Below are 23,980 nucleotides of genomic sequence, written 5' to 3'. Positions count from 1 at the left end.
GGTTTGTGAGTTGTATTAAAGAAGTGGATGAGGACATATCAAGAACATAACTATTACATTGTGTTAAAAGGTAAGGCATTAAAGATGATTTCTCAAGTTACAGTTCAACTTTTCCAGAGTTGAAAATAGATCAAGTACTGTATGTAACTATAACACTAGCAATAAGATCACAAAACTACATTGTCCCCTTATAGAGAGAGTAAATATCCAAACACAGCTTGTGTAAAATATATTGACTTAGCTGGAGTTAAATTAAGAGGCACCTTTAAGGCTGACTCTCATTCACTTTTGGTCATATCAATATAGTGAGATGAGATGTGTGTGTGTGGACTACTGCAGTACTATTCAAAAGTTATTTCAAGGTTTTATGATCCACGCTGTCTGCAGGTCTGATGGAGACTTCTGGCCTTAAAAGGCCACGAGTCTGCCTGAAAACAAAATGACCCAGGCTTGGTTCTCTTTAGAGGTAGTCCAGGAGGGCTAAATAAGTAAAGTCGATGCAAAATTGAATAAATCGGTAATGTGGCAGCAATTTAGGCTACAGTGCTGAAATACATAAAATTATGCAAATATAGGGAAGGCATTTTTAAATATTATTTAAATATAAAAGTAAATAATGGGTGACAGTCAAGTAATGAGCAACGTAAAAGCAATGCTAAAGTCACGCTTGATAAATTTTTTTAGACTTAATGAAAAGGATTTGTAAAAATTGTCGTATTAACAGAAATCCTATTGAAACAAAGTTTCAAAACATTTTAGATTGCCTAGTTTGGAGGTTAGTTAGGAGGTGGAGGCACTATGTGGGGCTCTGCAGTGTAGTTATCAGCAATTAGTATTGTATCTAGAAGAGGATTACTGCTAAGTAAAAACTCATCATTTTACATTTTATATCAGATGTGAGGCTGCAAACACTGAAGGGCAAAGCTAGCCCATCATTCCATATAGTTAACAGTACAGAGATGGATCCCTGCTCCAACACATCTGCTACTAACAGTTTAGTATGTCACCAGTCTGTTGTCAACCCTTAAAAAAAAGGCACGACCTATTCATTTAAATCAAGTGCGTTCAACCAGAAAAACATCTAAAAAATGCAGGAAACCAGCTCTCAAGCACTGGAACTGCCCATGGATGAATAACATTTTCTCACATAACAAGCAGATTTTGTTTTAAACATTTGCTCTGACTTAGTACACTTAATATGGCCTATTTTGACATATTTCATATGAATCTCTACTCGTGATGGATAGAACACAGACAACAGGTAACTAAATTTGCAAGCTTTTAGCTCAGTTTTTCTGTTTTTCCACTCATGTAGTTCATATAGATGCAGGTAAAATACTGACAGCTGACAATCTGCAGAATCCCACTTACAAAATCTGAACCTTCTCCTTATAGTATGTTTAGGATGATCTGATCATGGCATCCTGAAGAAACATGGAGAGCTACATGGAGACTTAATGACAAGATCTGAATGTTTTTTGGTCAATATGTCCTGAGTGTTTATGCCTGCACTTAGAGCTGATCGACAAGTGATCTTATACCTGTGAATAAAACGGAAACAATCCAGAATATTCTGTAATTATAAAGTCTTTTTGCTGATTTATTATCAAACCAAGATCAAGTACCTATGGACATTATCAATGATATATTGACAATGGTACTGATTATTGGCCTTAATTGAAACTTTTTATAAAACCTTTTTATATTATTGTTTCTGCACTATAAGTAAGGCATAAAATCTTTCTTTCCTGAAATTTTCTAAAATGTCATATTCTAGAAAAATGTATTTATAACTCAGTTGTAGTTCTTTACTTGACCTATTAACAGCCCGTTAAAGACAAAACAACCATGTTTGTAACTTAGCATACTATTATAGAAATAATTCTTGCCAATATTGGCTTCAGTTTTGTAATTATTTTATAAATAATAAAATAACTTCACATATGTCAAATCTAAGAATTGACACATCTCCAGGCGACATGCAAGTTTAAAGCTCACGCCTTGAGATTTCTGCCTGCAGTGAACACACCACCAATGAGCTGCATTTTATTACTTGTGAATGTAGAATTAAAACAGAGGCAAAACGTCTTACCCGCAAAAAGCAGCTAACCTCTTAGTCAAGGTTTTTTATTGAATTATTTCCCTATGAGAATATGGTTTCAGTGAAAACTGAGTGTTTTATGCCCAACTAATAAAATATTTTACTGAAATAATATACAGTACTTGCAAAAGTACCTATACTTAAAAAAAACCTCTTAGACATTTTATTACATTATAACCACAAACAATGTATTATACTGGGCTTTTATGTGGTAGACCAACATAAGGTGTTTCATATGTGTAAACTGGAAGAAAATGGGTGTACGTTGTTTTTTTTTATATATATATATATATATATATATATATATATATATATATATATATATATATATATATATATATATATATATATATATATATATATATATATATATATATAAAATTCAGCCCCTAATAATCTGGAGCCCTTTGCAACCATATTTATTGAGACGCCACCTAAATAGCAATAGAGCAGTGGATTAGTAGAGAACATTGGTGAATGAACTGCAGGATAAAGACTGAGGAAAGCCGATAAAAGCGATAAAGCTATGGATTAGTGTTAAGCAATTAGGCTAAAAAAAAGCGAGATTTGAACATATCGCAGAGCACTGTTCAGTCCATCATCTGTAAATACAGTATGGCACAACTAGAAACCTATCAAGACATGGTCATCCACCTAAACTTGCCATGCAGGGTAAGGAGAGCATTATTCAGAGAAGCACTCTGCAGGAGCTGCAGAGATCCACAGCTCAGGTGGGAAAATCTTTTGACAGGACAAGTATTAGTAAGATGACCTGTTTAAAGTTAGCACGAAGACAAGGGGGGTATTTTTCTTCAGCAGGTACTGGGAAGCTGGTCAGAGTTGATGGGAAGGTGGATGCAGCTGTTACAGAGCAAACTGCAAAAGACTGGACCCTGGGTGGAGGGTCACCTTCCAGCAGGGCAATGATCGTAAACATACAGAACTACTGTGGAAAGGTTTGGATCAAAAGATATTGATTTGTCTGAATGAACCCATCCAAGTCCAAAACTAAATCCAAATCGAGGATTGAGGAAAGATTACAAAATCTGATGTTCAGAGAAGCTCTCCATCAAGTCTGACTCAGCTTGAGCTAATTTTCGAAGAACGTCAGTCTGTCGATGTGCAAAGCTGGTAAAGGCATACCCTAAAAAAAAAAAACGGCCACTCTAATGGCCACCAAAGGTGCTTCTACAAGGTAGTGATTCAAAGAGCTGAACACGTAACATTTTTCCCATTTTTATTTCTAAAATATGTTAAAAACCATGCGTCGTTTTCTTCCACCTCTCAATAACACACCTTGACTCTGTTGGTCTATCACATAAAAATCCAACTAAAATACAATGAAGTATGAAGAAGTTCAAAAGGCTATATAGAGTTTTGCAAGGCGCTATACACTCAGATACCAGTTTCATGATCCTTTAAAGATAACATTTGTCTGAACAAACTGTTTTCACCTTGAAGTAGTAAAAAAAAAAAAAAAAAAAAAAAAAGAGAACTCATAAGCAATAAAACACACCATCAGTTCAGTACAATCGTGTTCTGTTATTGTGGCACAAAGGGGTCAAGTACGAGCAGCCGTTGAGGTCAGCATCATCTAATGTATTTCAGCACGTTGCCGCCATTTTGCTGCCATGAATTAAAGAGTGTCACACATACATTTTACAGTGTAAGAATCAGAGAAAAAAACATACATGATGTAGTTAAAATAAGAAAAAGAATAACATCCCCGCCCCCTTCCAAAAAAAAAAAAAAATACAGGTTTTCATAAAGGTACTACACTCTAAAAAGGCAAGTATTTCATCAAGATGTTGTAAACTATTGGCTGAACTTTAATTCCCAGGAGATCAGAGTCTCACTTCAGTAAAAAAAGAAAAAAGAAAAAAAAAAGTCAGATACAGTTATTTTTCAAATGAAATGATATTGATGCGTCATCTGTACATCTCTGCTGGAGTGTAACATCCTCTTGTTACTTGTGTGTCTGATGGTTTGTTGGCATGTAGCCCTGAAACGTTGTGTTTATTTGCGCCGGTACATATGCATGTGTGCATCTGTGTGTGTGTGTGTGTCTGTTTTTGCGTATACAGTATCACTTCTGAGGGAGTGAAGGATAACTTTGCAGGAGGATCTTCTGTCTTTTTGTGTTGCTGAGGTAGAATGAGAGATCAAAAGGCTGAGGCTGGCTGAGGTTTTACATGAGGTCTTTAAGTCAAGGCATACTGTTAATGTCAAATACAGATCAGAATCGCACAACAAACACAGCACCACAACTCTTACTGAGTAGATATCATGTTCCTGAATAGATATGTACCTGAGGTTTTCAAAAATGACGTAAGAGCACTGTTAAAAAAAGTGAAATCCTGAGAGTGGTAAAAATGACATGTCAACACTGTGGTTGACTCAAGTATATATGAATGGTTTTTTAATCGTCTCAAAATGAAATATCCATTTCAACCTTTGTATTTACTTAAATCAGTCACTTTCTGCTTGGAAGGATTAAGTCAGTGTACTTCCACTGAAGCGTGGCGTCGAAGTTTAGAAATAGTCACTTGTTTCTCTCTAAAAAATGGATATTTTAATTTGAAATCGAACCATTCATGCCAGCTTTCACAAGAATGAATGCAGCTCGCCATGTTTATGTTGTTACATTGGTTTTAAAAAAAAAATGTCAAGTTAGAATGTCAAGCTAAAACTCGGTTCAGTTTGGTTACTTTTGTCCTTTTTTTTCAGTTAAGCACATAATTCTGCCCCCCTCTCTCTGTGTCTCCCTCTCTCTCCATACAAGCACAAAACACACAGACATGCGTTCCCACACATGAAGCAAAAAAAAAAAAAAAAAAAAAAAAAGTCTCACCGAGAGGCTCAGGACAGCTGCCATAATAAAGGAATAGTTCCACTTTAAGGAGAAACATTTTTTTTCAGGTCCTGATATTAAAAGGGAAAGATCAAATTAGATCGAAAAATTAGCCGTTTCTTATTAACCGAATGACATTTTTTTTTTTTTTTTATTATGCACCTAGATGCAGATTTGCAAAGAACCCTACAGAGACATCTATTAGTGACTTGATTAGGGTGCATTTAGCTGCTGGGATGTTTAACCCCCAATTACCGCATATTGTATATACAGCATATAGGACATTGTATAAAGGACTCATATTTAGAGATGCACAAATCAGGCTTTTCCTGGCCGATAAAGGTTTTCTTTTTGTTTCCCTTGAGATCTGATCAGCTGATTTAAATTTTCACTAATTCCAGATATTATTATTTTGTTAACGAAAGAAGACAAAAGAAAAAGAAATATGCAGCAGTTAAAAAAAAAGAGGTAGCAGTTTTGAATCCAACAGAAAGTCAGGCTGTCATGTACTAAAGCATTGTGCTTCTCCAACCTTTATCGGATTCTTTTTCAGAATCCAAAAAGGTCCATTAAAGTACAAATTGATGATTGATGAGCTTTTAGCTCTGATGCATTCAATGGAAAGTAAACAAACAACCAAAAAAAAAAAAAAAATCTAACTTGAGATGTGACCTCCTGACCACCCGTTGGAGCTGATTAAACAGACATTGTGTGATTCTGATCTCTGATTGATTGATTGATTGATTGATTGATTGGTGCATCTCTAGTCGTATATACAGCGCCCTCCACATTTGTTGGCACCAATGGTAAAGAAATAAATTCAGAGAAGCAAAATCTGACATTGGCAAAATGTAAAATGTAGAAAAATACTACTTTAAAATCTGAGAACATTTAGTGTGGCAAAAGAACTGAATAGCAGAAGATAACTATTTTTAATAAAATAACCCAATGTAAGTCCTATAATGTAACTTAAGTTTTTTTTTTAATGTATGCCTTACTTTTTAAGCGTGTTGAGTGTTGAGAAAGGTTTAACTAGTAATCCCTTTAGCCACCCTTTCAAAATGGGAAAGACAAGAGCACATGCCAATCATTTAAGGCATGTTGATCACCCCAAATGGAGATGGTATGAAAATAGGCACTTAAATTAACATTTAAAAAGTTTAAAACCACTGGAATTGTGTCGAACACGAGTGGACGGTAACCCAGGTGTATCTTGTGATCACACACAGGGAGCAGGGTTGTAAGGGAGGTTTGCAGGGTTGTTGTTTTTAGTTTGAGGATACTGTTGCTTTTAAATTTATTTTCCCAATAACTGTGGAGGGAGCTGTATGTTACAGAACCTGTGCTATAGTTTAAAAAGGCACATTCATGCTGTCATGTTGCGATACAATGGCGCGCGTCTTACCAAGACACTTACGAGTATGTTTTTTTTTTTTTTTTTTTTCTGCCACTTTGACACTTAAAATGCTTTTCCCAAAAGTTGGAACCATGCCTTTTGAAAAAGGCTTTTTCAAACAATCAAATACTCAAAGCAACAACAAATCCATGGTGCTGTTTAGATCAGGAGAGGAAACGGCTGTCTGCGAGGGTTTTCTTTTCTGAGTGTGAGTGTGTGTAAGTGTGTGTGTTCCTGATTTCCCATCACAGATAGGGAGTCAGATTGTACCCCTGTTTGCTTGAGGGCCAAACACTGAGGTAGGTAGAGAGGTATCCCATCTACTCCGATTCCTCCTGCGCAGGCACCTGAGATGACGAGGGGCCCTCCTCGGCCTCCTCCGAAGGGCCCTGGAACATCAGAGGAGCCAAAAGAAGAAAGATCAGTTATCATCTGAGCGGTGACTCACGCCGCTCAAAAGGTAATGAATCAATGCTAGAAAGAGCACGAGAGTACAAGAATGAGTGGTTAAAAACTTCGCGGGGCGATTGCGTGCGAGAGAGCAGGGCTCCAGCCGTCAGACCTAGAAATGTGAGGAAGACGACGGTTACATCAGGAAACCAAGAAGACAGGGGAAGAGAGCAGTTAGATCAGGTTTCCCCTCGCAACACTGACTCATTCTTCCCCTTCAGATGCGTGCCTCTGAGAAAGGAGTCTGTCTCAATGGTTTCAGTTCTTTTAGGCGCCTTAACCTCTTTGACAAACTGCTCAGAACAGAGGATGTGATAAGGCGAAGCGAGGGGCATCGCTTTGGTGAGCGCTGTTGTGTAACGCTCTCTACAAGGTGGCTAAGACAACCCAGGGTTTTCGGAGAAACGCTCCGTGTGCGTTCTCCAACGGCGGATGAGACCGAAGGGATCTTTTGGCCAGTAAAATGTGGGGAATTCAGCACCAGAGTCTGTGAATGTCTAAGAATTTGCCACATTAACATGAAGTCAGTTCAGACAACCCTCTGACAGTTGGGCTTTTTGCCTTTTGGGCAAGTATATATATATATATATATATATATATATATATATATATATATATATATATATATATATATATATATATATATATATATATATATATATATATATATATACTATATATATATATATATATATATATATATATATATATATATATATATAAAAAAAATGTTAAAAAGGGACACAGTGTAACTAATGTGGCTTTTAATAAGCAAAAATCAAGTATTGCTTTTATACATACATATTCTGGCAAAGTCTAATAACTTCACATCAAAAATAAAAGCATTCTCATAACTTAGAAATAGTAGTTTATAAATACATAGGTCTGGGTGTCCCCACTGGGAGGCGCCATTTTGCGTTGCCATTTCTGATTCCAGTAGCTGAAATGGGACAAACTTGTCAGCCATACGTGTTTCCCCTATCTGTCTCTGAAGACGTGCTGTCGGCAGAGGAGCATAAACAAGCAAAGATGACATAGATCATTCTATTTACCATTTTTTTTTTTTTTTTTTTTTTTAAAATGGAGGATCATCCGAGAGGGAAGACAAAGTAACCAAGAAATGTAAAAGTAGTAATCGTGAGGAAACGAGTTTCTATATTGGCGCAGCTGTTATTACCAGGTGGAGATAATTCATGAGGGAGCGGGGAAATAAGCGGAACAAGAAATACAAGCGGATTTGACAACGGCGCCAAAAAACATTTCACATGATGACCATAGCTATTAGCAGTAGCTAAGACATGCAGGACATGTTTACATTGTCACACTTATTATACTCCGAGGCTTCCGTAGTAGCTATTACAGCGAAGTCGTTTGTAATTCATTTTACGCACCACTAGATGGCGCGCCAATGAGAAACTCTTAGCACTGGGGCTTTAATATAGAAGGGTTTCGAGATTTAATTTAAACCTAAATTATTTATTCATTTCTTCTGATAAACTGAAGTTCTCCCTTTTGATGTTGGTGTGCGACCCTAAGATTATTAGCGGGGCCTATCGGGCCACCACGTTGAAACTTTCTAGCAGTGCCCCTGCTCCAACATAATCAATGCAATGCTGTGACGTTTAGATATGCCCATGTTTTCGTCCTCCATTTTAAAATAAATCCATGACAAAATGATAACACATAATTAAATATAACGTTTCTAATCACTGACAAACGATGCTGCCATGATGATTTTGATCATTGATTATGATGTAAGCTATATTATAAACACCTGTTCTCTGACAGGTGTTACCATCCTGAAGCCAATAGAGGAGCTGTACAAAAAAAGCAGGGAAGAATTTAGATTTAGATCTAATGTCAACCAGATGCATGCTTCTGGCTTACGGTTGAGAACAAGTTGCTTTTTAATACACTTATCCTGCTTAAGTCAGTCATGAGCAGTAATGTTCCAGCTTTTATATATTCACACATTGTTTTTAGTAATTCTGTTCATGATTACAACTGCTGCACTCATAGTAAATTATTTTTTAAAAAGAATCTGAGACTCCATTTAATGCCCTGAAGTGTTTTTGTTTTATTGGCTGTTTTATTATATTTGTTCTTTTGTGCATCCTCTGATAATTTCTAAACTACGGTGTGTTGAGAAATTACATTTTTGGAAATTTAATATTTGTGACTGTGCTTTTTATTGTGTGTTTTTAATGTGGACCCCAGGAAGACAAGCTGTTTGCCATGGCAACAGCTAATGGGGATCCTTAATAAAAATTACAAAATTACAATTTGGATAAAAAAAAAAACACAGTTTATTTATCGCCATTGTAATATTTTGTCAAAGTATAATTTATTGAGCTTTGAAAATGTTATAAAAAATTTAAAATGCCTGTCTTATCTCTAAAAGCTTACATGTGCTGGCTCCACCAGAGCTGAAGGACTACATTAAATATAGGATGACAGTATCACGGACCACTAGAGCCATGAGTAGAGGAGTTAAGCAGCATTTAATCAAAATGTTCTTTCATACAAGGGCTGTGTGCAACTTTTGTAAGGGAGGCTTCAAGTTTTACAAGATTCAAGAATTATCTTAAGGAATGGTTATGGTCAACTCAAACTTGTGAGCATTTTTTATAAGAAATCAGATTAACACTCAGGGCATGTGCAGTACATCTCTCACTTCGGGGCATGTGCCATACATCTAGCACTTTAGCGTATGTGCAATATATTTCACACTTTAGGGCTAGTGCGAAGTTTAAGAAAATGCTACATCTATTTTTTTAATAATGTATTAATGTGTAATTGCTCCTGTCCGTCTTCGCCCTGAGTCTATACTATGTGTAGTCTACTATTGTGAGTGACCCCAACATACTGTTTCTGTCTGGCCTGTAATGTATGTGTCTTATGTTTCTTTTTTATTTAAAAATGAATGTTAACATCAACCTGTACAGATGGAAATTAGCCAATGGCTACAATCTGGCATATTTACATATGCTATGTATGTTCGTTAATATGTATTGTCCCTTTTTAAATAAATAAATAGATGAAAAAAAAACAACAACTATAAAATAAAAGTGAGATAATTATTATTGAGCGATACCGTGAAGCAGATGGCAGAGATTAGCAAACATCCACTTCTGCTTGAAAGGAAGGGGGACTGGCCCAGACTATCAACTATTAACAAGTAAACTGTTAACTAAGATGTGAGGCTGGTTAACAGTTGACTTTCTGACGCTTTAATCACTGTAATGCAACAACCTGAGGGTCCTGCCGGCTTAATGGATAAAGAGCCGAAGCACATTCTTCCTGTCTTTTATCAGAATTCAAGGGAAGGGGACAAACATGTTTTGGATCCACACATTGTTTCCACTAATCCTACCAGGTTTTACTTGTTAATGTTCTTCTCTTCAGTTGTAGAGCTCGATGTTGAGGGTTTTTTTTTTTATTAGTGGGAGTGTGGTAAACACTAGACGGAAACGACTGATTAACCAATGATGAATACTTGACAGACACTGAACCAAGGTAGAAAGGTTTTGTGATGCCGGACAGGGCCAAGTTACCTGTACAGAGGTAAACCAAGGTTTTCAGAAATTGCTGTCTCAAAACGGCTACAACGTACCCTCCTTTTCACTAGTGATAAAAAAAGAAAAGGCCAGAGTGACCAGAGCTTCCTTTGATTGCACGCCTCTCTCCCACCTATTGCTGCACATTGCCAGTCTGCTGGCGTAGACACTGCTACTACACTTTTTGCCTGCTCAAAGGAAAGACAAATATGGATGCGAAAAACACGGAGTGGAAACTAAAAGCACTCTTCACTCTTATGAAGATGCTGCTGTTTCAAAACTCCAGTTGGCAAAGCTACAAAAAGCAAAGCAACCGAGTCCCTGCCCCAGTGAATAGCCTGAATGATTAACCAGGTAATCTCAGTTTAAAGAGCAAAACTATATAAAATATGCGCAATAAGCACTTAAAAAACAGCGAGGCTACATTCACACCGCAGGTCTTGATGATCAATTCTGATGTTTTGTGGAAATCTGTTTTTTTCCCTGCATTTTTCCCACCATCAGACTTCAGTCTGAACGGTTCAAGACCTCAAAGCGACCCGCTTTAGTATATGTTACACTGCAGCGCAGAGTTTACAGAAGTAATGGCGGATGAAATTGTTGAACACTGTAATTTTTCAATAAAGCTTTGTTAAAAGAAAAAAAACACAACGGATACCAGTGTTGCTGTATTGTTGTAAAGTTGTTGAGTAATGGGAGATGACAATATTAAGACGGCATCATAACAGGACAAAGAAAGGTAATGGGGGGGGGGGGGGGGGGAGGGAGTACAGCTAATAAAATTGGGAGTACAGCTAATAAAATTGGCCTTTTTGTGAAGCCGTGACTGCTACTGCTGTAGAGAAGTCTGTGTGATGTGCAGTGAGAGAATGGACAGTGGCATAAAAGACGGATCAAATGACTGTTCAGACTGCAAACGCTCTGAAAAATATCAAATTTGTATGTGATTTAGTACCACATAGAGAAGTGGAACAAATCCGATTTTTTTGGGGGAGAAAAGATCAGATTTGGGCTGCTCACACTGCCATGAAAAAGACGAACATGGGTCGCTCATGGGCAAAAAGATTGCTGCGACATGCAGCATCTTTGTTCTCTTGTTTTTGTTTAAGTCACTGCATCAAATCAAATGGAAATAAAATTATTAAAACTGCAGTACTAATAATTGCTGCTTTTCTGTTTTAAGTACATTATCAAACTGCATTTTTCTTTCCGTTACAATTTCAAATCGACTGGACGTTGACAAAAACACAAAGGATCATATTTAACCTTTATATATATATATATAAATGTCTTATCACAGATCAGACCAATAATTTAGAAAACGTTGGCTTAAAATTTCCCCAAGAGGGGGATATTTTCAAGTCTCTAACATTCAAACGATGTATCACATTTTCTAAAAAGGAAAGCTAATATTCAAAATGTGAAGACAGATGTGCCTTCTAGTCTCAGTAATCATATCGTGACTTCTCATGTTTCTGTTTTAGTCTTATGTTTAAAGCAAAATGATATGAATCACATAGACCGAATGACGGTTGACTTTCATAACTTATCATTTTAATCTCTATCTGATACAGTGCATCTCATTATGCATTTTAGTCTTTATGCACACTATCAAATTTATGTCTTTATGCAATAATGCTTTTTTTGTATCTTTAATAATTGTGAAAACATAAAATTGAAGCCAGATATTTACATAGACTCTAAAAAGACACATAACCTTTTGTTCATGCAGTCTTGATGTTCAATTGGTCAAAATCGAATGTCAGACAGTAAGAAATCTGCTAAGATGAACATGTTTTTGTGTGATATCAGCTTGCATCAGCCCTGGGACAAAAGCAGAAAACTCTGTGAAGATGAGGGTGTCATTATAGTGAAACGAGTCACGTACCTACATGGGCTTAAAGGCCACTGAGGCCAGAAGAACCCATTATTCCAAGAGCAACATAAAAAGCCACAGCACAGTTTGCAAATGCACTCGGGGACAAAAGCTGTAGCTTTTGGAGACATGTCCTGGGGTCTGATCAAATCATTTGACCACACTTGCCATCATTATGTGTGGAGGAAAAGGATGGAAACTTGTCAGTCTCAGAAAACCATCCCAACTCTGGATTATGGGGAATGTAACTTAATTAATTAGTGGCAGTGTTTTGCTAAAGAGGCACCGGTGCACTTCAAAAAAACAGATGGTATCATAAAGAAAGAGAATTATGTGGAAATACTGACACTACATATCAGCCAGGAAGTTAAAAACTCTGGGCATAAAGGTGTTTTCCCAAATAGACGATTACTCTAAGCATGCCACCACATCTTTTACAGAGTGATTGAGGGACAACAAAGTCAATTGTTGTGGAGGGGCCACTACAAAGTTCTGATCTTAGTCTCATAGAAAATTTGTGGCCAGAGCTGAAGTTTTTTTTTTTTTTGAGCAGGGCAGTCACAAGTTGCACCAGTTCTGTCAGGAGGAATGGGCCGAAATTACGTCAAACTAATGCAGTTCTACAAACCAAAGAGGAACTGTATGCAAGCTTCTCTTTAAAATATCTCTTATTACTCTGGCAGCTTGGAAACAGATAATAACGAATAGGATGGTAATCCTAACTGACATACAACAGAAAAGGCTTAGTCTGGTTTAATGTCAGACAGTGAGGGAAATAAAAGATTATTTGTCTTTATATACAGTGTAGTATGTTAATATCCGACTCCAAATGAATGCGTTTTGCCCCCAGAGACTCTGCAGTTGAGTTAACCATCTAAATAGTTGTTCCACCACTAAGTCTGACCTGGTTAACTACTCTACCCCTGGCAGCTATTTACTGTAACCGTTTGTAAATCTGATTGCACCTTTACAGAAACGCCGCAGTGGATCCGCAGAACATTGTGACTCTTCGGCTGAATTTAGGGTTAAATGTGATCAAAGCTGCCTTTTAAGACACATCAAGGCGGCACGTAAACTGGCACCAGTCAAAAGGCAAAACGTGTGACACAGAATGAGATTTCTGTTTAACTGAAGCCGAGGTAGCACTCTCATATGCACTCTCCACCTTTTAGCTTGATCTGATTCTAGATCTAAGTTAGACTATGTAAAACAGGCAAACAAAAAATGCTGAAATGCAACTCAGTGCAGCTGCTGTCAAAGACAGTTATACTAGAGAGGACGGATAGGTAGAGGCTTTACTAATTTAATGTATTTTATGATTTTGACAAACAGCTGGGCTTTGCATTTTAATGTCTCAAAGAGCTGTAACAAAAAAACACAAAAAAACAAAACAAAGAAAAACACCCAGACCACCCTGCTACAAATTTTCATTTTCCTCACCTGCTGCTCTTCAGTCACTTCTGGACCGACTTTCCGGGGCTGTAGAACAAAACGTAAAACACAAGACAGTAGAATACATTAAAGGCTGGAAGGAAATAGGTGTTTGAATACTGATCAGCTCCAGCACACACAGACGGAGGGCTTGGAGACACACAGGGCCTCAAGAAAGCATTCATACCCCTTGAACTTTGGTCAATCAACCATAAACATACACGTCATTTATTGGGATTTTTATGCGACAATGTTTTTGAAGCAAAGTGTAGTGAACATTCATATTTACGAGTTTCCTTACTTTCAGAAGTCACATAATTAGTAAAATGAGTAACTATGCAACCATCCAAAGCTCAGGTGGGACATGCAAATCTAGCCTTCATGCAGGAGCGGTGAGAAGAAAACCATTGTTGGAAGAAAGCCACAATAAATCATGTTTTCATGATCAAACTTGTGGGAGGCTCAAGAAAACATAGGGAAGAAGGTGGTTTGGTCAGATGAGGCACAAATGCGACTTTTTGCACTACATGCAAAACACTATGTGCCTTGGAAAACCAACAATGCACATTACGCTGAACGAGTCATCCCCCTGGGCGAAACATGGTGCTGGCAGCATCATGATGTGGGGATAGTCTTCTTTAGCAGGGACAGGGAAGCTGGTACGAGTTAAAAAAGTTGGATGGGGCTAAATATAGCTCAGTCCTAAAACAAAAACTGTTGGAGGCTTGGGGTCATCTTCTATCTGGACAACGACCATAAACATGCAGCCAGAGCTGAAACCTGCAGCCTGGACTGGTTTAGGTCAATGCATATGGTAGTGGCAAAATTGGCCAGTCAAATTCCAGATCAAAATGAGTTTACAGACAGTATTAAAATTCTAAAATGTATTTAAATACAAATGCATGTCACAGTTTTCCGTTTTTGATTTGCAAAAAGCTTTGACGACCATGCATCCTTTTTCTTCCACTTCACAATTATGCATGACTCTGTGTTGGTCTATCTTGTGCATAAAATCTCAGAAAACTCACCAAAGAGAAATGTGTTGTTACATCGTTCAAAATGTAAATAGGTTCAAGGTGTATGAGAACTTTAGCAAAGCCCTGTACATTTACTGTACATCCATAAGGGTCGGTAAGCACTTCATACCCATTTTCTCGGTCGCCCTCGTGGTCGCCTCTGCCCAACAGGCTCTACTTTCTGAGGAGAAACCAAATCAGTAGTGGAATAAGGTTTAGGGTTTAAACAAACGTCTATGTCACAGTGCAAACTTTTGTAATATGCAATACCACTTTGCTTCAAGACTGTAAACAGCTGTACAAAAGGAATCTGTCAAATCAATCCCTAATATGTCAACATGTGGAGTTTCTGCACAGATTTCAAATACCAGGGATGCATTTACCTTTATATAAACAAATCCACAGTTAAAAAGACTGCATCTAATCAAACAGTAAAACCCTTGTGTACTCGTATTAGCGGATTCTCCTACCTGTGCTTTCCATGGAAAGTTGAATTGGTCTGAATTTGAAAATACAAAAGGATGGATTTGTGTGATTGACATGTCTAATTGCAGTCTCGTCCCCTGAATACCTCAATATGCCGTGTTTTAACAAGCTTGGTTGTCTGACAAGGGTTACTTCAGAGCCACAAGAAGCACTGGTTTGTTCACTGGACGCTTACTACATGCAGCCCAACAAAACAAAACACAATTATTACAAAAAAACAAAACAAAAACAAACAGAAAGTTGTAAAAGGAAGCTTAGCGGTTGTGTCGGTTTATATAACAGATTCCTAAAGTGTTCAAAGTGAGCTAACGGGAATTATTAGCATCTATCCTCAATATATGTTTAACCTCTGGATAATAGCAAGTTTATAATCAGGCAGGAAAGTTGTTTTTCCAGGGAAAAAATGGTTGTTTTTGTGAATTAAACAATATCTGGAGTTAGGCTCAAGGAGAACACAGGAACAGTTCTCCTTAAAGTGGGCTGTTAGATCCCACTGAAAAGATTACAAAATTAACTGGCCTTCCTGACACAGCAATAAAAAAAAAAAAGATTCTTCTGTCATTCTTAACTGAATGCCAATACTTTGTTGCACCTTTATACAAATATTTCAGAACATTTCTCATTTATCTATGGAGTTCCCTAAAAGCCTAACACTCTGTCCTTCCAATCAATATATGTATGTTCCCTCAGGCGAATGCCTTAAAGAACCATAACATTATGTTCCATTAGTGTGTAGATGATGCAATTTATCTCCATCTGCAGATGTTTTCTGGCTTATTTTAGTCTTTGCTTAATTGGTTAGTAAAATAAAACCTGTTGATGTGTCTGGATCTTGCTCAGGTAACATTGTAAAAAAGAAATGCAAAAGAGACAAAGAATATTGTTCTTAGAGTTTCTGTCCTTAGACAAAGAGAGTTCAGGAACCTTAAAGTCACTTTTGACATTGACCTTGGTGCAAGTAATCCACCCAAGACGTCAAATTGTTACCTGAGCAATATAATATAAGTTTCCGAGCTTACTTGGAAAAAAAAAAAAAAAAAAAAAAAAAAGGATTACTGTGAAAAATTACTTCATGCTTTTTTTGTCTTCCATCTTTGCATGTTTACCTGAATAACTGATTTTAAGATTTTATTGCTTGTTAAACATCTTCAGGACATTGGCCTCCCATTTCTTATTGACTTTATTACCAGGGATGTTCCACCTAAAAAGTTTCTGGACAACCAGTAGCGCAGTGAGGAGGGAAGAGGCAGCTTTTAATGATAACAGCCCAAAGCGAGAGGCATTAAGAGACACAAACCTTTTTTTTTTTTTACAGTTGCTTTTAATTAGTTCTTTTTTAATTGTAGTAGGATTTCATTTCTGTTTATATCTTTGTTTACTTATATTTTCTGTGAAGCAGTTTTTACTGTTGCTGTTAGCAATTTGCACTTTACCTCAGTCATTTATTTGGGATTTTGCATTTATTTTTGTCCTTATTTTTTTCTGTAAAGCAATGGGAAAACACTACATTTAGTAGACAAATTGACATTTCTTTTCTTCTTATTAATATGGTCCATATCATGATCATTATTATTGTTGCTTTGTATGCTAATTAAAGCCCCAAAGCTTTGCTAAATGAATCAAATTAATTTGCGAACAGAATTTTAAACATCTTCTGACATTTTATTAACAAAATTATCCTTTTTGGTGTTTGTGTTTCCAACTGATTTACTTAATATTATAAATACAGAAAAGCAGTCAGCTACTTTTGGGGTTTTAAATACAGTGTGATGCATTTTTGTGTTTCAGCTGATTTAGTTAAGGTTGAACTACAACAAACAACAAGATGAGTGAATAATGATGTGAAAGTTGAGCAGATGTTTTTATCCTAATCATTTCGTCCTGCAGGGTGCATCACATCCCCTGGCTGCAGATACAGATTATTGATTTAATATGAGCTTGTTTCTTGCATCTGTAAACAGAAATTGTAGTTTTGTAATTAATACAGATCCCACCAAAAAGTCAAACCCTTCAAAATCCCGTTGTCCTCGGATGTCACAAAAGAAAATGCAGTGATTTCTATTACATGTTCTTAATTGCAGTGAAGGCCATCACATTTGTCTTTTCACCACTGTTTCTCAAATATTTACAACTTTGGTGTATTGCTTAACACTATTTTTAGTAAATAAAAATTTGATTACATCAAAGTAAATAATTGTGTATACATATGTAAGTGTTGGGGTTAGTTTTGACCTTCAGTGTGGTTCTGGGGCCTTTGCTCTTGCTGCCTTTTGGTCGTCCTCTAGGTCTCTTTGGGGTCGGTGGTCCAACAGGCTCCTTTGGAGAGAGAATAAATCTGGAGCCAAATCTAGCCAATCAAAAATGCATTTACTACCTAGCATCTACAAAAAAAAAAAGGGGACAAGGCATTTAACTAGAACGTAAAACCAGATACTACTGAGTTTTGGGGTGAGTGCAGCCTCTAGCGTCCTACCTGCTGCTGTTTCCGAGGTCGACCCCTGCCCCTGCGCTGGGGCTCCTCAGGCAACTGGGCTGTGCTCGACTGAGGAGATGGCTCTTTGGTCCCACTGTCGCTCATGCCTGCGTCTGTCCACCTGCTTTAGAGAGTGTGGGCATCAAAGCTTGGAGCAGCGGCCTTGAGGCTTGAACAAGAAAAAGAAGTGACTTTTAAAAGCTGAAGATGTAGTCGCAAGAAGAAGAAATGCAGATAAATAACACCTTTTAATAACTTAATGCTGTGATGCAACAGTCTTTGTCAAATTGCAAAAATCTGATATATCATACTAATTTGAATCATTTTGTTTCAAAGGTGTTTAAATAACAGCGGAGTGCATAATCACAAGTATTATTTGGAACCATGCAGAAAATTTTTTCCAAGAGCAACCGTGGGAACCACTCTGCTAAAGCCTTGGCACCGGGTTCATCGGAACATAGGCTCTGGCAAATGTGGGGAAACATGAGAGTGGTGTGCAGAGACTAAAAGTAGCTCAGATATTCACAACTCAATCTGCCATTCAGGATCTGCATCTTTTGCACCGCGGCCTGCGGTTCCAGCTTCCCTCTGCGAGCGGCTCCTCAATGGGAAACAAGTGAAAGTTGTGGCAGGTAAAGTTAAAGCTGTGACAGTAACATGCAGGCACACAAACAGGAGGCAGGCAAATGTTTTTTTTTTTTTTTTTAAATAAGCTATGACTGATCTGTGTTGGTATTACCTGGAAGACGTGAATGATAATTTTAGTTTCTGTCATAGGTTTTAGATTTAGGTAGAGCTGCACAATGCGTCACATTGCGCTCATTGTTGCAATATCAATGATTGCAATATTGACAATGCAAATGAGTGCTGTGGTGAGATAATGTGGCACATTTCTACATTTCAAGAGGCACGCACTCACACTCTACATGCAAATGGTATATTCAATCAACTGGATGGACATTTACATCTTTTGATGTTGCCGCCCATCTGACATAGATTTTAGTGACATAGACGCTGAACCTCATTGGGAGTGATGGAAACCTTGTTATGATGGAAAGGAATAGGGCTGATTGGTTAAAGGAAATTTTGAAACTGCGATTTAATTGTGGAATATGGCGATGCGGATACAGATTGTGATTAAGCCACTTTTTCCGCCCTCTTCTTTCCCTTGACCGCTGTATCTCTGAGCTATCGGTCTTGGTTACTAAAATCACCATCAAGTGTTGGGATGACAGACAATGAACATTCATCCAACAGCCCAAAAATCTGACTGCAAAGCAAGGTTCTAATGCATGGCCCCGAAAATATTAATGCAATCCAAATATCGCATCCAAGCATCTTTTTGCGATTGAAACATTACTCAGGTTGATATAGCGATGATTACTGAGATTAATATCGTGTGTAGAACAAGAGAAGAGCAGAGATGCATCAAGAAAGTTTTGAAAAGGATGGCCAGATGGGTACCACTGATGACTTTAGGCTCTTATGAGACAATGTAGCAAAAGCCCCAATAAACCGTCTACTGAAACTAACCAAAAACTTATGACACCAACTAATGAGCGTAGGGTGAGTCTGAACTAGTTTGGTTTCACTTTATGTTGAGGGATTTATCAACTACTTGGCAACAGTTCAAAATCAAAAGGTAAACATAAAGCTCCTTGAAACTGAACATCCCAAAAGGTGGTTGTTCATGAAGTCACTGTAATATAGAGCTTTGCAGTATTGTAATTACAAAAATGCTCTTGGATGCAATCTTTGGTTGATTATTACATTTGAGGTGGTGTGCATTGACGCTCTGTGTGCAACAGCGTCATTTTGTCAGGTGGACAGACTTTACTTTTGGGTGTGTTACTTTCCCTGACACACACACACACATCTGAAATAAATCTTAGTGACCAAGATGCTAAGGCTCAAAAAGGTTTGATGGGAACATTGGGATGAGTTAAAAGGAAGAAAAGCAGGGAGCACCCAGAAGTTTTGAAAAGGAAGACCAGATGGGGAGCAATGCTGATCTTCGGCTGGCTGACTAAAGCCAAAGCTGCAACTTAAATTTCATATGAGCTTAACTGATAGCACCAAACTGGAATGTATGTAATTGAATTTCAACCCTACTGCACATTTAGACTGATTTGATTATACTTCCATATTTAAAATCGGACATGTTTGTTTGTCAGTGTTGCAACATAAATACATAAAATATGAATTATGTATTTTTTATTAATGGGGGGGGGGGGGTACTCAGCAATGGCAGACAATAGACAGAAGTATAAATTAATTAAACAAGATAAACGAATAAACAAACATCTTTTAAAATAATTACATGTGCTATTTTTGTTTTTAAAGAGGTGGCTCCTCAAAAGTGGCATACTATGCAAAAGAAAAACTTATGGGTTTTGGCCTCCTTTACATTTTCCTGGAGAAAATATTTGATCAACTGTGTGTGAATAGTTTAAACTAGTCATGGTAAACATGGTAAACAATGCGTCCTTGATACAACTTTATTTGCAGGGATTTGTGAAGGTATTTTTCCCCTTTTTCCTTCTTTCTTTTTTTTTTTTTGGTAACAGGAAAAACCGAATGGGAGCCATACATTATCCTTGAAACCAGGCGCCCCCAAGGTGGTCGTTCACTCAGAGCCCGGCTCTGTGCGGAATGTGCCAAACGCTAATTGCCATCGCAGCCTATCAAAACGGCCGCGCCGAAAGCAGGAAGTCGGAGTAACTCGAGAAATGCGTCCTCGCTGGAACCGATTTAAAAGCCAAACGCGAGACGCACGACGTCGCCTCGTCGTCCGCAGAAAGTCGCCTCGGAACAACAACAACGTCAACACAACAACAGTAAAGCGCCGATCTGATGCGAAGCGATCGGCAGGCGCAGCGTCCGCGCAGACCGCTCGGTTCTCCGTCCCTCCTGGACGGGACTGAATGTACTTTCTGCATATGGGCGGCAGTAGTTCGCTATGGAGAGCAGAAATGCACACTAAAAAAGCCGCACTCGACAGTAGGAAACAAGGCGAATCCCCTCCAAGGCGCTGGCGCACGCTGACGCCAAATCAACAAGTCGAAGCCGTCGGGTTTTTTCCCCCCTCCCCTTTATTTTAATTTCATTTCATTTTATTTATTTAAAAAAAAAAAGCCAGATAATCGACAACATCCCCCTGCTTCCATCACTTGCGCAACCCATCTCTAAAGTGTGTTTGTTTTTTAGGGGGCGATAACACAGCAGGTCTGCATGGGGAAGAGGAGGAGGAGGAGGGGGGGAAGAAGCAGAAAATTGGGAAAATGTCGTGCTTGAAGAGAAAAGAGGGGAAAGAAAAACTTTCCATAGGACGAAAAGGCAAAGAAACACAGGTGCAAAATCTCTTCTTTCAGCCGCCTTGCATGTGTGCAGCTCCATAGGCTCCATGTTCAGGGTGAGGAGTCGTGCAGCCACACACACTGAGACGGACAGAGGAGCAGCAGAGGAGGTCGATCCTTACCTTAGGTCGGTTTGCAGCTTTACCTGGAAGTTCACACACACTCGGCACACTTTGTGCTCCTGCACAACTATGAAAATCTTACTGTTTCGCCTGTCTCATTGGCTGGAGTGAAATGGTAATCTCCCTCCCTCTCTCTCTCTCTCTCTCTCTCACTCTCACTCCCTCCCTCCCTCTCTTGCTCTTGCTCTCTCTCTCTCTCTCTTTCTCTCCCTCCTAATCGGAAATGTGTGTGATCCCCCCCAGACGTCCAGTCACGAATACCCCAGATGCAGTATAGTGGGGGGTTGCAGCAGAGCAGTATGCATTGCATACTTTCTCTATTAAAGCATGTTTCAAGAACGAAACGGGGATAGGAGGGTTGGAAACAGAGGACCCCGCCCCGAGAGCAGCTCTGCCGGACCACCCACTTGAGAAGGGGGTAAAGAAGACTAGACTAGAGGGTCTGGTTCCGGGGTTCACTTGAAAAAAAAAAAAAAAAAAAAAACAGGAAAAAAGAAGTGGGGGGAGGCTGGGAAGTCCCCCCCCCCCTCCACCACCTCCCCAAAAAAAAAGAAGGGAGGGAAAAAGTTCAGTTTGCTTCATAGTGAGAGCAGACTGTCTGCACAGTTTCAAGCAGGGAGTTTCACTCACTTTCCCTGCTGTTATCTCCCCACCTACATGGCCAGAGATACACGGTATCACTAACCCTGTAAGTCATAAAGGGCCGCTGTATCAAAGGGCTTTTATGAGAACCTAATCTCCTGGGCTGCAAACTGTTGTGCTTTTGTTTGGTGGTGGGGGGGTTCCAATGCATGTTTTTAATTTTCATTTAAGTGGTTGTCCTCCAAACGTGCCGCAGTAGTATTCAAAATTTCCTGAACGTTTCCACGTTCCGTCAGTGTTTCAACCGCAACAACCATTGGTACACTTTATTGGGATTGTGCTTGACGGTCGTGTGGGTTTGCAGTTGTACCATGCTGTTTTCATTTTCATGTGATAGGTTGAACAGAGCTCTGTTGAGATGTCCATGGTTTTATGGCCTTATTCTGCTTTGAATTTTCCTACAACTTTCTCCCTGACCTGCCTGCTGTGGCTCCTAGGTCTTTGTGATGCTCTTTGTCTCTTGATGATCTCAAACGAACCTTTGAAACCTTAATAAAACAGATGCAATTTCACTAAAATGAAAGGGGACATGCAAAATCTACCTTTTTCCCCGTTAAGTAATTTTTGTTGTGTGCTTGGATTCCCTAGGACTGCAGAAAATGTGAATTTATGCTGTCCAGGTACTGGATAGATTATCTTTATACTCTGTTTGGGTCATGTTTTTGAATCCGTTCAGTTTTCTCTATTCTCCATTAGGTTTTTTGAACAATTACGTCACAGTATTTGCTGCGGAGCTGCATAAACAAAGACATTTGACCATTAGCTTACCAATTGGAGATTTTCAAGTCCAAGCTCCATGATGCTGAAGGTACAAGTGGATAAGTCAAAATGTTCAGTTGTTGGGCGTGTAACCCAAACAATTTATCACACCGTTCCCCAGCGTCCTACGAAAATGGATAAACGGGCTGGAGTGGAACGCTCTGCGACCTGGAGGAGGGGGGCGTGGGTGTGAAGTGCCTCCTTTGCATTTAAAGAGACAGCAGCAAAACGAGTTGCTCTCAGACACGCCTCGGAAAACGTAGGTAAAAGAGGGGATGTGGGACAACAATAACGAGGAATTCAGAACAATGCATTGCAGTTCCACTGTATATAGACCACAACTAAAAAAATTAAATGTGAAAATGAAAGTATTAAAAAGCACTATATGAGCCCTTTAAAATGTGCAGGTGAACTAATTAAGTGACTTTTGACAGTGATTAGTTGCAAGGGATTTTAATTCAGTGAAGAGAGTTCTTCACTTTTGGAAGACATGGTTTTACCCAGCATGCATCCCTGTTTCCAAAACATAAAGACTATCCTTTCTCCTTATTTACCTATTCAATCCCGATTTTCTTTTTTGGTTAACTCTTGCTATATCAAACCGTACCAAAAACTGAAAGCCATTCTTTTTTTTCTCGCCTTTGTGCTTTGTGCTTCAACAAGTTTTATACAAAGTGATGAATTCAGATGAAAAGGGATTGAAGAGCACATTCCAACGGCGACTAAATGCTGGACCAGTAGCGGAGTCATGTCAGGTGAGCCTGCTGGCAAGGGCCCAGGATCTAAAGCTGTACGTTACAAAAGATGGAGCCCCAGCGCTCTGTTGGAACCGCTGGCAGTGACAGTTTCATGATGTGATTCAGAAAATACCCACAATGAATATCCAGCGAAACCACAAACGTTACACAACATTACATTCAGTCAGAATGTAATTTACCAATACGGCGAAGCGTCCAATTCACCGAAGATACATATGACTTCTCTGGTTATTATTGTAAGTTGCACAAAACAAGGGAAATGTTTGCATATTTTGGTGGCAGCCTTTATCTGCGTTTTACTCAGGGTTACCAGAAGCTTGTGCAACCGCTGCTGAGAACTTGTACTCATTTATGAACTGGACTTGTCATCGTCTTTACGTATTACTAAGTGAAAGTGAAGCGGCAACATCCTTCAGCATCCACAGTCTGTCTGTATTACTTTCTGCTTCATGCTCACAAAAAAAAAAAAACTAAACAAAATTGTGGTATGCACAGGTAAAACGCTGGTGCCAAAACCAACAAGAGGAAGACATTGCAGGCAGGATTTGCTGTTTTTTTCCCCCTCCTCCTCTTCTTCTTCTTCTCCTTCTTCCTTTGAGCGTGCATTTGCGCGTGTCCACATGTGAGAGAGTTCAGTGGCCCTCTGCAGTCGGAGATTCGGGTCGGACTCTGATCTTGAGGTTTATTTAAGCTGAATTCCGTGGGC

The 23,980-nt window shown here is 38.6% G+C and overlaps 1 protein-coding gene across 1 annotated transcript; it reads right to left on the bottom strand.

The window, feature by feature from the left end:
- Positions 1–3,623: 3,623 nt before the first annotated feature.
- si:ch211-161c3.6 (high mobility group AT-hook 2b) lies at positions 3,624–21,445 on the bottom strand. Its single transcript, XM_012873353.3, has 6 exons — positions 21,116–21,445; positions 17,638–17,806; positions 17,397–17,480; positions 14,809–14,859; positions 13,672–13,710; positions 3,624–6,737 (listed from the first exon to the last, which is right to left on the bottom strand). Exons 2-6 carry the CDS (start codon positions 17,740–17,742, stop codon positions 6,669–6,671), a joined length of 348 nt encoding a protein of 115 aa, XP_012728807.1. The 5' UTR covers positions 17,743–17,806; positions 21,116–21,445; the 3' UTR covers positions 3,624–6,668.
- Positions 21,446–23,980: the final 2,535 nt, after the last annotated feature.

Source organism: Fundulus heteroclitus, chromosome 20 (assembly GCF_011125445.2).
Source record: "Fundulus heteroclitus isolate FHET01 chromosome 20, MU-UCD_Fhet_4.1, whole genome shotgun sequence".
NCBI classification, from domain to species: domain Eukaryota; kingdom Metazoa; phylum Chordata; class Actinopteri; order Cyprinodontiformes; family Fundulidae; genus Fundulus; species Fundulus heteroclitus.
This window is presented reverse-complemented; position numbering and strand designations above follow the sequence as displayed.